Source organism: Pantherophis guttatus, chromosome 9, assembly GCF_059756535.1.
Source record: "Pantherophis guttatus breed Tessera chromosome 9, ASM5975653v1, whole genome shotgun sequence".
Lineage (NCBI taxonomy): Eukaryota > Metazoa > Chordata > Lepidosauria > Squamata > Colubridae > Pantherophis > Pantherophis guttatus.
Window position 1 is genome coordinate 7,175,636 of NC_142071.1, and position 14,255 is coordinate 7,189,890.

The window sequence follows — 14,255 nt, forward strand, 5'->3', positions numbered from 1 at the left end:
AAAAAATAAATAAATGGGTAGACCAGTGCTCCAAGAACAAATGAGTAGACCGGTACAGCTCTGCAAGCAGTTAAAAGCCTGGTAGACTAGTACCTCTGCTAAATCCTAAAGAATTGTCACATGACCATCAAACCACGCCCACAAAATAAGTCACGCCCACAGAACCGGTAGTAAAAAATTTTAGAACCCACCCCTGCAATGGCACATTTGTTACTTGAAGAGTGTGCGGTGGGCACACTCACCAAGTGGCAGTAATAGGAGGCTTCCCATAGTTGCTTCCAGGGTCATAACCAGACACAAAACAGACATGAATAAAAATGTGATTAGTTCCACCGCATGCTTTATATAGCCCCAATGGGACGTGTGTGGAGCGTTAAAGGCATTCCTGCAAGTGAAACTGATGTTATAAATAGATGTTTTATTTTATAGCCTATTGCATGCCAATTTTACCATAGAGGTTCCAAAGTTGGGACTCTTAATGGTTGATTTGGTTCTAATGCTGCAGAGTATAAAACCTGAACTGTTCGGCTTGCCTTATAAGAAGAAGGCGCCTTGGTTAAATGTTAAAATAAAGCTACTTGAGAGTAAAACAGACTGGACTGAAAGGCAAGGAAGATTTTTTTTTTTAGCAGAGAGTAGATCAATCACCAATCAGAGAAATTTGATCCCTGATTTTGTCCATAGGTTGGCGGTTGGATGAGATACTTTTCCCCAAGAAAGCAAAAAATATACGTTTCCATTCCTGTCAAAGCAAAGAATTCCTCCTTCAACTCAAATGACTTGTTTCTAAAGAAAGTCATCGGAAAGGAGCATTTGGAAATGAACCGGTGCTCAGATTGCAGAGAAATGGGGTTGGGGGGGGGGATGGAGATGATTGATTTCTGCATATCCCCTCCTCTCTCCCCAAACATAACAATGACAATAGTTTGGGACTCAAAGCCCTTTCTTACCCCTGCAGTTTCTGACTTCCACATTCTGCTCTGCTTCAAAGATAGGATCTGTTACTGAAGGAATTTCCATCCTGACGCCTTAACGTTAAATCAAAGATTCGGAATCCTTGCGATTCCTTTAATTGCTTGCTTTTCCACTCCTTTGCCTTTTTTTTTTTTTTTTAGGAGAGTCCTTGGCTTCTGCGGAACACACCTCATCCCAGGTCCCTGATAATCTTGAAGAAAGAGGTACAGAGAGGTAAGAAAGGGATTCTCACCTGAAAAGAAGTCTTGGCATATGGGGACCAGCAGGAGACAAGCAACAGCAGTTGAGCTCAAATGCAGAAAGAGCTTCTAGCATCAGCATCAGCAGCAACAGCAGCAAAAAAAAAAAAAAAAGAGGGGGGGAACCAATCTCTCTCTCTACATCTCCAGGTCTTGCTCTACCCCATCCCGTCTACCGGCAGAAAATGGATTAAGCTCTAGCTAAACTCTGGCCAAGCAAGCAGAGACAAAAGTGATGAGCTTTGTGGGGAAGGTGGGAAGCCGAGAGCGAAGGAGACGAATTGCGCGACGAATCCTCTCTGCCAAAAAGTGTAGAAGGTGAAAACTGGCTGGCTGAGAGTGGCAGCCCCGGGAAGCAAAAGGCAGCGGAGGAGGGAATGTCTGGCTCGTTGCTGGAGTCTTGAAAAGGAGTGAAATGTCAAGAACGTTGTCGCTTCTTTTAGCACAAGTTGCGCCTGCGAGCCTGGAAATTCTGGGAGCGTGGGGTTGATCGTTTCTGAAATGCGAGTGGAGAAGCTGGGCTTCGTGGTGACTGTTGGAGGAGCAAAGATGTAGAAGTTGATGGCACACATTGCATCATGGGCACAGAAGGCTCATAGGTAGACATGGATGGGCTTGGCTTGTCAAGAGGGACTGATGGTGCGTCCGCCACGACGACTAATGACACATTCATGAAGAAAAGCCAAGTGGAGAAGACAAAAATGTCCTTGCGCGTGGTGATGGCTGCCTTGTTAGTGCTTCTCATCCTCTTCACCTTCCTGGGCAACACGCTCGTGTGCATGGCAGTGATCAAATTTAGACATCTACGCTCCAAGGTGACCAACTTCTTCGTCATCTCCTTGGCTGTTTCGGATCTCTTTGTGGCTGTGCTGGTGATGCCGTGGAAAGCGGTGGTCGAAGTGGCCGGTTTCTGGCCTTTTGGGGGTTTCTGTGACATTTGGGTGGCTTTTGATATCATGTGCTCCACAGCATCAATCCTCAACCTGTGCATCATCAGCATGGACCGTTACTGGGCCATTTCTAGCCCCTTCTGCTATGAACGGAAGATGACCCAACGGGTAGCTTCCGTTATGATTGGGGTGGCTTGGATGCTCTCTGTTCTGATCTCATTCATACCTGTCCATCTGAGATGGCACAAAGCCAGGAAGCTCCTTCCTGGTGAGGAATCAGGCTCCAATCTCACCTGGACCCTCGAAGGGAACTGCGACTCTAGCCTCAACAGAACCTATGCCATCTCCTCATCCTTCATCAGTTTCTACATTCCCGTCGCCATCATGATAGTGACGTACACCCGGATTTTCCGCATCGCTCAGAGACAGATACGAAGGATCTCTTCTCTAGAGAGGGCTGTGGAACATGCCCAGAGTTGCCACAGCAGTGAGTGTTCTCACGAGATCTCCTTGAAGAACTCCTTTAGGAAAGAAACCAAGGTCCTCAAGACTCTCTCGATCATCATGGGAGTTTTCGTCTTCTGCTGGCTCCCTTTCTTTGTGCTCAACTGCATCGTGCCCTTTTGCGATCCCGGCCTTCATGAGATGGGGAAGCTCCCCTGTATCAGCGATACCGTTTTCAACATCTTTGTCTGGTTTGGCTGGGCGAACTCCTCTCTCAATCCCGTCATCTACGCCTTCAATGCTGACTTCCGGAAGGCTTTTGCAGCCATCTTGGGCTGCGGCCGCTTATGTCCCAGCAATGCTGTGGAGACGGTAAACTTCAGCAATGAGTTGGTTTCCTACCACCATGACACCACCTGCCAGAAAGACCTCGGGACCTTAAATTACCCACACTTTCTCCCTCATGCTATAACTCTTCCAGGAGAAGAGGAGGAGGATCTGGGGTTGGACAAGGCCCCCCATTCACCTCATGGTAACAGTGCAGCTGTTTTCTCGGCCATTATTCATGAGGAGTACGAAACGGATCTCTCGCTGGAGAAGATCACTCCCTTTGCCGCCAATGTGATGGATGAAGAGAGAACCAAGGATGATCATGCTGAGGGAGACGGAAGCAGTGAACGCGAACTTTTTCCGTGGGTGGGATGAAATCTGCGGCTGCGTGTGAAGGAGAAAAGAGACCAGGGGGCTGAATGAAATCATTTTGTATATCTATCTCATCGGGGAAAAAAAAACAAATATCGACGTATCTTCTTATTAGAAAGCATTTCTGGAGGGATAAATTAGGTTTGTCCGTGGTAGCAAAACCAAACAAAAACAGAAGTTTCTTGTGGCATTTTAAAAGCTATTATGGTGTGAGGCTTCATGGACCACAGGACTACATCATGTACTGTATGTGATGAATTATTATTCAAAAACTTTTACGATAGGATAAATAGCTAGCTTTTAAAGTGTCCCCAAGACTTTACTCAAGTGTTTTTAGTAATTATGCAGCTGACAATCTTCAATCATTAGATAGAACCAAAGAGAAGATTACTTTAAAGCAGGAGTCTCCAACCTTGGCAACTTTAAGACTTGTGGACTTCAACTCCCAACAAAGCTGGCTGAGGAATTCTAGGAGTTGAAGTCCACAAGTCTTAACGTTGCCAAGGTTGGAGACTTCTGCTAAACGGTCTTTCCTGTCTCTTATGTAGGGGTGGGTTCTACTTACTTTTACTACCAGTTTGTAATGGGGCCGCGCATGTGTGCTTGCTTTGCTTGCACGCACGCGCACTCTTCTGCTCATGCGCAGAAGCGTTCTGATGACGTCGGGGTCAGTAGGCGGAGCCTCCCGCCGGTTTTACTACCGGTTCTATAGAACCTGTGCGAACTGGGGGCAACTCACCACTGCTCTTATGGATAGGTGTAAATAGAGTGCCACAGTTGTTTGCATGACTTAAAATGAAATCTGGTTCATACCACATTTTAAAAAAGATTTTAAAAAATAGAAATGTTGGCCGTTAGGACATAAACTTCCAAAAATACGTGATTTTATTAAGCTAATTTAGAGAGGTTGGAATTACACAACGATCCTGCCGGATGATAATTCCCGCAGGGTTTGCAAGAACTACAGATATGCTTTGTTAGTGGAAAGTAATCCTGGTTTGTGTCATTGGCTTCCTTTTGAAGGCTGTTTTTTTTCCTGCCGTCCGTTGCCAGTTCTAAAATGTCAGGTTGTAGATAAGTTTCATATCTTTTTGACATGCCAACACCAAACTAGGTTCTATCTACAGGATAATTTTTAAGATTTTTTTTTTTTTTGAGGAAAGAAGAGAAGGGAAAGATTTTCCTGTCCCCTGGGAAGAAATTACAACTCACCAATGTGAGTTCAGTCACTGAAATTGACTGTGGGATGTTTTAGTCAGTGTGTTGTTTTAATGAAAAATGTATGATTTCAACTGTCCTTATACATACTGTGTTTTTCCCAAAATAAGACCCTGTCTTATATTTTTTGAACCCCAAAATAAGCGCTTGGCCTTATTTTCGGGGAGGTCTTATTATTTTGGGGTGCTTAGAGCAAGATGGGTCTCCTTTTGCCGTCTTACCTGATTTCCAGCTCTGCGTTTAAATATTTTCGGGGAGGGCTTATTTTCAGGGGGAGGTTTATTTTAGTGCATGCACTCAAAAGCCCGATCGGGCTTATTATCAGGGGATGTCTTATTTTCGGAGAAGCAGGATATCTACAAATATATAAAGTCTGTACTCATGAGACATATACAGAACATGTTTAAGCAAGGTTGGACTATTTTGTATCCAAACCTCACCTCCAACTCCTTATTTTTAAAGTGGGATTAAAAGAACCAGTTATTGTTCCTCTGGATGGACTGGGAGAGCATCACATACTTGACATGCGATATGTGATAGTAAATATAATCAAATAATGTTGCTGCTTTGTCATACATCTTGATTGCTGCAGGCAAAAAAATAAAATAAATAAACTGAAATAAGTCAGTAAGCTAATTATCTGGAGGGCACCAGCTAAGAAAAAAGATGTTAGAGGATGAAGAACGCATAACAGAGTCATGATGACAGTGTAGGAAAGACAGTATTGCTCAGTGGTGTCCTTGTTTCTTATTTCTCCTTCATATTAGAGTTGGATGAACTTTCTCTGGCTGGTTGCCTCCTTTCTAATTCTTATTTATTCCTTCATTTTTGACTCTCGAGAATCAGGAGAATGCGACTGAAAAAAAAATTCAGGTTTTAGTAATGGTTCTTCAGGCAAGATGGGTAGTTATGATGCTGTACACCTTTTTCATAACATAAAAAAAAATCTTTTTTAAACATGCCATCAAATGTCATGTATTATCAAGGGTTGCTTTGGAGATTTCAGAAAGGGCTGGGCTCAAATTTTTGGGGTTTCAGTGGTGCATCAGGGCCATACCTCAACTAAACTTCCTGATCTTTGGAAAGGAAATTAATATTTGTCTTCACATATACCGAGGGAGTGTGTTTCAATGAATGTAGTCTAATCAATTCCAAGACAAATTAAACATGTATCATGTAGTACACCAGACTCCTGTCTAAAACAGGAAAGCATTGCTACCGTGTTTCCCCGAAAATAAGACCCTGTCTTATATTTTTTTGAACCGTGAAATAAACACTTGGTCTTATTTTCGGGGAGATCTTATTATTTTGGGGTGCATGGAGCAAGATGGGACTCCTCTTGCCATCTTACCTGATTTCCAGCTCTGTCTCCCTAACCCTAACCAGAGGAAATGGTGGGGACTGGCTGCATATGCGGTTAAATATTTTCAGGGACGGCTTATTTTCAGGGGCATATTTTAGCGCATGTGCTCAAAAGCCCGATTGGGCTTATTATCAGGGGATGTCTTATTTTCGGGGAAACAGAGTAGTAGAAACACAACCATCAGTATTAAAAATCCTAATAATTATTTTCTCAAATCCAGGCTAGAATCCATGGGAGAGAGATTTGGCATTGCACCAGCATATGATGCAGATAAGGGCACCATTTGAAAACTGGAACTTTAAAAATATTATTGAATAAGTCTCAAGCAAAGGGGGAAGCAGACACATTTTGTTCATTTCAATCATGCTTTTCTCAAAGATTAGTTCTCTAAGAGTGACTATAAGATGAATGAGGCTGTAAAGGAAAGTTCTTACAAAAGAATCCCAAAAAACTTAATACATGAAATGAGAATAGAATAGAATAGAATTTTTTATTGGCCAAGTGTGATTGGACACACAAGGAATTTATCTTGGTGCATACGCTCTCAGTGTACATAAAGGAAGATACATTCATCAAGAATCATAAGGTACAACACTTAATTATAGTCATAGGGTACAAATAAGCAATCAGGAAATAATATCAATATAAATCCACAAGAAGACACAAAGGAGATAAACGATTTACTGCTCTACCACTGATATAGGGAAGCAAATATTGAAAAGGGGGATCATATCATGTACTCTAGAAAGACTGCAGAGAAGAGCAACAAAGAGGATTAGGGGGCTGGAGGCTAAAACATATGAAGAACGGTTGCAGGAACTGGGTATGTCTAGTTTAATGAAGAGAAGGACTAGGGGAGACATGATAGCAGTCTTCCAATATCTCAGAGGTTGCCCCAAAGAATAGGGAATCAAGCTATTCTCCAAAGCCCCTGAAGGCAGGACAAAAGCAATGGGTGGAAACTAATCAAGGAGAGAAGCAACTTAGAACTAAGGAGAAATTCCCTGACAGAACAATAAGTGGAACAACTTGCCTGCAGAAGTTGTGAATGCTCCAACACTGGAAGTTTTTAAGAAGAGGTTGAATAACCATTTGTCTGAAGTGGTGTAGGGTTTCCTGCCTGGGCAGGGGGTTGGACTAGAAGACCTCCAAGGTCCCTTCCAACTCTTCTCTTCTCTTCTCTTCTCTTCTCTTCTCTTCTCTTCTCTTCTCTTCTCTTCTCTTCTCTTCTCTTCTCTTCTCTTCTCTTCTCTTCTCTTCTCTTCTCCTCTTCCTCTTCCTCTTCCTCTTCCTCTTCTTCTCCTCTCCTCTCCTCTCCTCTCCTCTCCTCTCTTCTCTTCTCTTCTCTTCTCTATAATTGATCTTAGGAATCTCTCTGTAGGCTTGGAAGACCAGGAAAGGAAATAGAAAGGAAAGGAAAGCCATGGTTTTATGGAACTAAATGTAGTTTCTTCAAAGTTTGGTTAAAGAAACCAGAGCATGTGATTTTATCAGTCTAACACATGTCTAGTTCAGCCCTGAATTTCATATTCTTTGATTGAACATGTGATTTGGATTGACTGTTAATAACACCTCTGTACCTTATTTCAATAACAATGCCCTTTTACTTAGCTTTTCCTATCTGCGACTTTTAATTAGTTCCTCTTTATGTATTTCTCATCCTGTCTGCTAAATTTAGAGTGGCAAGAGGAAAGAAATGGAAAGGAGGAAAGGAAGACAGCTGACTTTTTTCCATATTCAGTGTGACGTCAAAGAGAAAACTGTGCTATCATTTTTAAACAGAGCAAAGTATTTCAAGAGTCAGAATCCTATGCTCAAGGTGAAATTGGCAGATGAATAGAATAGAATAGAATAGAATAGAATAGAATAGAATAGAATAGAATAGAATAGAATAGAATAGAATAACAGAGTTGGAAGGGACCTTGGAGGTCTTCTAGTCCAACCCCCTGCCCAGGCAGGAAACCCTACATCACTTCAGACAAATGGTTATCCAATCTCTTCTTAAAAACTTCCAGTGTTGGAGCATTCACAACTTCTGGAGGCAAGTTGTTCCACTGATTCATTGTTCTAACTGTCAGGAAGTTTCTCCTTAGTTCTAAGTTGCTTCTCTCCTTGATTAGTTTCCACCCATTGCTTCTTGTCCTGCTTTCAGGGGCTTTGGAGACTAGTTTGACTCCCTCTTCTTTGTGGCAACCCCTGAGATATTGGAAGACTGCTATCATGTCTCCCCTAGACCTTCTCTTCATCAAACTAGATATATCCAGTTCCAGCAACCGTTCTTCATATGTTTTAGCCTCCAGTCCCCTAATCATCTTTGTTGCTCTTCTCTGCACTCTTTCTAGAGTCTCCACATCTTTTTTACACTGTGGCAACCAAAACTGAATGCAGTATTCCAAGTATGGCCTTACCAGGGCATTATAAAGTGGTATTTTCACCTGATCTTCATTTTCTTGATATTCCACTGTTGCTAAACATCATTTGCAAAGCCAGAAAGATGACTTTCCACTTTCTTCTTCAGGCCATCTTTGATAAAAAGAGAACTGGACAATTCTCCAGAATGGGAATGACAAAATGTCCCATAATTGTCATCAGGTTGTGGTGTGGTTGGGGTGGGAGGCTGAAGCAACTTTTATGGTCCTTTGAAGAGATTGTCCCAGGGTTTTGCTGCTGCATTGTAGGAAGTTAGCACCCAACCCCCTCCTAGAAAAATGAAATATTCTAGAAAATATCAAAGAGGCAGAATATTATATTTCCCCGGATGAGAAACATGTTTTTAAAGACAAAGCAGCTCCCTGCCCACCCCACTTCAGCTCCAGGGTGATGGGATTAAGACATGGCCCTCAGGACATGATAGGATTAGCCCTCTACCCATCTCACCACATGGCTGTTGTGGCCCGCCAGCGGCCTGCGCGGATCGTGGCTGATCCCGACAACGAGGAGGCTGGTGTGGTGTCGCACCAGCAGCCTGCGCAGCCGACGCTCGCATCGGACAGCGAGGAGGCCGAAGAGGATGTGATGCCACAGGCAGAGACTCAGCCAAGGCCTTCAGAACCTCCAGTTTAGTTTCCTAAAAAAACCAGTGTGAATAGCAATAGCCATAGCACTTAGACTTATATACCACTTCACAGTGCTTTACAGCCCTCTCTAAGCGGTTTACAGAGTCAGCCTATTGCCCCCATCAATCTGGGTCCTCATTTTACCGACCTCGAAAGGATGGAAGGCTGAGTCAACCTTGAGCCGGTCAGGATCGAACCGCTGGCAGTGGCCAGAGTTAGCCTGCAATACTGCCTTCTAACAAGTGAAAGGGAGGGAGGGAGGGAGGGAGGGAGGGAGGGAGGGAGGGAGGAAGGAAGGAAGGAAGGAAGGAAGGAAGGAAGGAAGGAAGGAAGGAAGGAAGGAAGGAAGGAAGGAAGGAAGGACAAAAGCAATAGCACTTAGACTTATATACCGCTTCACAGTGCTTTACAACCCTCTCTAAGCAGTTTACATAGTCAGCCTCTTGCCCCCAACAGTCTGGGTCCTCATTTTATCCACCTCGGAAGGACAGAAGGCTGAGACAACCTTGAGCCTGGTGAGATTCAAACTGCCAAATTGCAGGCAGCTGGCAGTCAGCAGAAGTAGCCTGCAGTACTGCGCTCTAACCACTGCACCACCGGAATACTGTATTAATGATGGCTGATAAGACACAGATCCGAAGATTTACTGAGCTGCTTCACGAAAGTAGTTCTCACTCCTGAGTGAGAAATAAAATTGCTTCTAAATTCAAAACTGGAGGGAAGGTACTGAAGGAACCGTTCACCTGAGAAAAAAGCTGCTTTTTGTACCATGTTTCCCCGAAAATAAGACACCCCCTGATAATAAGCCCAAGCGGGCCTTTGAACGCATGCACTAAAATAAGCCTGCCCCCCAAAAATAAGCCCTCTCCAAAAATATTTAAATGCAGAGCTGGAAATCACGTAAGACAGCAAGAGAAGCCCCATCTTGCTCCACGTGCCCCAAAATAATAAGACCTCCCCAGAAATAAGGCCAAGTGCTTATTTCAGTGTTCAAAAAATATAAGACAGGGTCTTATTTTCGGGGAAACACGGTAGTAGCTTTAAGCCGTCCACAGAGCTCTTTTCAGCTCAGACTTTTTGGGTAGGGTTGGGAGGTGGAATGCATAATTAACCAAGTTTGACATTTTCCCAACATCCCCCGTTACCAGGAAACGGACTGAAAGGGCTAAGGCTGCTGTTACTGAAGAAGCTCAACCCGATGCTATTAGAGACACAAAGGTCAGGATATGTATGACTCATGCCTTTTGACCGGGGATGAATTGTAAAGGTGATTATAAACGGCCCCCTTCTCGCTGCCCAGAAAGTAGAGTGTGGGGCCCAGCATTTGGGGAAGTGAGAATAAACTTTGGAACTTTGCTGTTCAGGATAAAACTAAAACGGAAACTAGAAAGTTAGCACCCATCTCTCTTCTGGAAGAATGAAATATTCTACCGTTTCCCTGAAAATAAGACACCCCCTGATAATAAGCCCAATTGGGCTTTTGAGCGCATGAGCTAAAATAAGCCCCTCCCCGAAAATAAGCCCTCCCTGAAAATATTTAAACACATGCACAGCCAGTCTCCGCCATTTCCTCTGGTTAGGGTTAGGAAGACAGAACTGGAAATCAGGTAAGATGGCAAGAGGAGCCCCATCTTGCTTCATGCGCCCCAAAATAAGACCTCTCCGAAAATAAGACCTCCCCAAAAATAAGACCTCCCCGAAAATATTTAACCACATGCATAGCAGGTCCCCGCCATTTCCTCTGGTTAGGGTTAGGAAGACAGAGCTGGAAATCAGGTAAGACGGCAAGAGGAGCCCCATCTTGCTCCATGCGCCCCAAAATAATAAGACCTCCCTGAAAATAAGGCCAAGCGCTTATTTTGGGGTTCATAAAAATATGACAGGGTCTTATTTTCGGGGAAACATGGTAGGAAATATTAAAAAGGCAGAATATTATATTTTCCTGTTGGGAGGATGCCAGGATTCCAAGAAACACCAGATAAACTCAGCGTTTGTTCCTGACCAGCGCCCTTCCCATTTGCCTCTCCTTTTAAACTCCATCAGCAGCAGAGGTGGGTTTCAGCAGGTTCTGACCAGTTCTGGAGAACCGGCAGCGGAAATTTTGAGTAGTTCGGAGAACCGGTAGTAAAAATTCTGACTGGCCCCGCCCCCATCTATTCTCTGCCTCCCAAGTCCCAGCTGTTCGGGAGGAAATGGGGATTTTGTAGTAACCTTCCCCTGCCACGTCCACTAAGCCACACCCACCAAGCCATGCCATGCCCACCAAGCCACACCCACAGAACCAGTAGTAAAAATTTTTGAATCCCACCACTGATCAGCACCTGTGCCTTGTGAAGGGGATCAGGGCCCTTTCCTCCCTTGTAAACCACGCAACCCACATTGCGCTCTTCTCCGTTCCTCCCTGCGCTGCCTTGGATGAGGAGGGGGTGGGCCTTGGTCTTCATCTTCTTCAGGAGCCTGAGTGGCGTAGGAGGCTAATGCCTCCTACTAAGGCAGCATTTAACATCCAGCTGCCTGCAATTACTGCGAGTTCAATTCTCACCAGGCTCAAGGTCGACTCAGCCTTCCATCCTTTCTAAGGTGGGTAAAATGAGGACCCGGTTTGCGGGGGCAATAAGCTGACTTTGTATAAAAAAGAACACCGCTTGGGGGCCCCCCGAAAGCCCTACTAAGAAAGTATATACAAAAGTATGAAGGCTATTGCTTAACGCATTGTCTCCGGAGAAAGGCGGCAGTTGCGGGACTCCCTATGCACGGTCACTCAAGCACTCGTCAGCTCTCGTCTGGACTATTGTAACGCTCTCTGCATGGGGCTCCCTTTGGGGTACACCCGGAGGCTCCAACTGGTGCAGAATGCGGCTGTGCGGGGATTATGGGAGCGACAGGGTGCCCCCATGTGACTCCTCTCCTGCGCGAGCTGCATTGGCTTCCGGTGGACTTCCGGGTGTGCTTCAAGGTGTTGGTGATCACCTTTAAAGCGCTCCATGGCTTAGGGCCTGGGTACTTACGGGACCGCCTTCTGCCACCAATAGCCTCCCACCGGCCAGTTCGCTCCCACAGAGAGGGCCTCCTCAGGGTGCCGTCGGCCAGACAATGCCGGCTGGCGACCCCCAGGAGGAGAGCCTTCTCTGTGGTGGCATCTACCCTCTGGAACAATCTACCCCCAGAGATACGAGTGATCTCCGACCTCCGGACCTAAAAAACTTACTTTTTTCAATTAGCTGGTCTGTCTTGATTTTAGGGTTGGTTTTAAAATTTTGATATGGATTTTAAATTGACAAGTTTTAAATTACGGGCCAAATTTATTTAATTATTTTAAATCTATTTTTAATTGTAATGTTATGTATAAATGTTTTTTATTTTGGCTGTTCACCGCCCTGAGTCCGAAAGGAGAAGGGCGGTATAGAAGTTTGAATAATAAATAAATAAATAAATAAATAAATAAATAAATAAATAAATAAATAAATAAATAAATAAATAAATAAAAATAAATAAATAAAATCTGAACCCCCTCTCCCTTGTTCTACCTCTCCCCTACTCTGCCCCGCCTGACTTTGCTCTTCCTCAGTTTCCTCCACAGCCAACGGAGCCACTCTCTCGCTCTCTGTCAGCCGTTCCTCTTCCCCTTCGGATTCAGACGCCGACAGGGGCATGACAGAAGGAAGTATGCTTATGCAGAGGATCTGTTAATGACAGAAGCCAAACCACGTCCATCTAGAAGACGCTGAAGGTCTTGACCGCTTGAAGGAAAGACCCTTGTGCAATCATAAGATTGGCTTTCTCAATTTGTACGTTAATTTTCGGCAATCAGGCTCCAGTCCAGGGAGAGGAAAGGAGTCAGAGCACTTAACCTGCGGAGGGCATGACATCTCCTGCAATGAACCTCGGAGAGGGAGGCATGGCAGAAACAGGGTGGCATGAAAAGGGCTCAGCAGTGCCACCTGTTTGCTTGATGAGCTCTGAAAAGGCAAATCACCACTTTCAGGCTTTATCAGACATTTTGTGTTGTCTGTTCTGAGACTTACGGGAGACTGGGATAGTACTATTTCTGTCTTATGAGACTTCTTCAGCCAGCCACACCCATATTTTATGACTCCTCCCTGTAAAGGTCAAATATTTATTTTTATTTTGTTCTTTTTAATTCATAGGTTCAAATGTATGATACTTTTTTAGTCAGGGTTTTTTCTATGTATAATGTATATATTAAAGTTTTATTGTTTTATTACTACACATTCTGACAAACACATAACATACAACATATAAATATACCCTCTTTTTAACAAGTGTTTCTTCGTGGTCTGCTTTCCACTGTGATTCCCCCCCCCCCATGTCTCTCATATTGTTTCATTTTCTTCATTGTCCCCTTTTTGATGGATTACGTTTTCTAATCCTAATAGCCTTAATTTTATAGAGAGATTTTAGAAAATATTAAAAGGGCACAATATTTTCTCTAAAAGGGAGGCAGAAACTCAGCCGCCCCCCCCCCAATGGGCCATTAAGGCCTGGGCCAGCCTATAGTATGAATTGCCCAACGCCCTTTCATTACATTATCACCCAGCAAGGCTCAACCAAGCCTGGGACACACACAACCTAAAAAGTTGCCCTTGCATGGCCCCATGGGAGTCTGACAACCAATCAGAATACAAGCTCAAATTCAAAGCCGAACAGACGGTATAAATTTTTCTCTCTCTCCACTCCATCTGCCTTTTTTGCCCAGGACCTAAAACCCATGTGGTCCTGTCCACCATTAAAAACCATCTTTCCAATCAGCCACCATGTGTCCAGTGTCTTTCTCCCCACTTGGAACTGAACCCAGAAGGATATTTCTTCCAATAGACCAGTTATATTTAGGTCCTGATTTTTCCACAGGTGCTTCAGGGCTCAATATATATGTTATGGAATGATGGGACCAAACAACATTCCTGGGTCAGCCAGAGACAGTTTATTGCGCAGTTTCAGAATCAGATTTGTACCTGCAATTCTGAACCCAGAAGAGCTGATACAACTGCTTTTATACATCTCCAAGACAAAGGATTTTGTGAGCACAGCAGTTTTCCTCATATGGTTAACATACATTTGTTACATTACAATTGACACTTTCTAATTACTAAATTCCTTCATTATTTTCTAGTTCATAAGATTATCTTAGCTAAACAACCTTCCTCAGTTCTGTGATTGCTGATGCGTAGATTCATGGCTGCTTTGGATAATAAGTAACTTTTTGTTTCAGATGGATGTCTTTGCATCCTTGACAGCTAGGCCCCTCAGAAGATATATATTACCAAGAATGGAATTTAGCTGACTTAGTGTAATCTCTAAACAAGCACATTTCTTTCTTATAATAATGTGCAGTTAGTACCTAATTCAG

General features: G+C 43.8%; 1 protein-coding gene across 1 annotated transcript; it reads left to right on the top strand.

Annotated features, from left to right (window-relative positions):
* The first annotated feature begins 1,732 nt into the window (after positions 1–1,732).
* On the top strand, positions 1,733–3,371 carry LOC132709897 (D(1) dopamine receptor-like). The gene has a single exon (XM_060684898.2). It carries the CDS (start codon positions 1,820–1,822, stop codon positions 3,251–3,253), a length of 1,434 nt encoding a protein of 477 aa, XP_060540881.2. The 5' UTR covers positions 1,733–1,819; the 3' UTR covers positions 3,254–3,371.
* The last annotated feature ends 10,884 nt before the right edge of the window (positions 3,372–14,255 follow it).

What these genes read in the sequence shown, in the direction of transcription:
- LOC132709897 (XM_060684898.2), top strand. Translation starts at nt 1,820, where the DNA reads ATGGATGGGCTTGGCTTGTCAAGAGGGACTGATGGTGCGTCCGCCACG.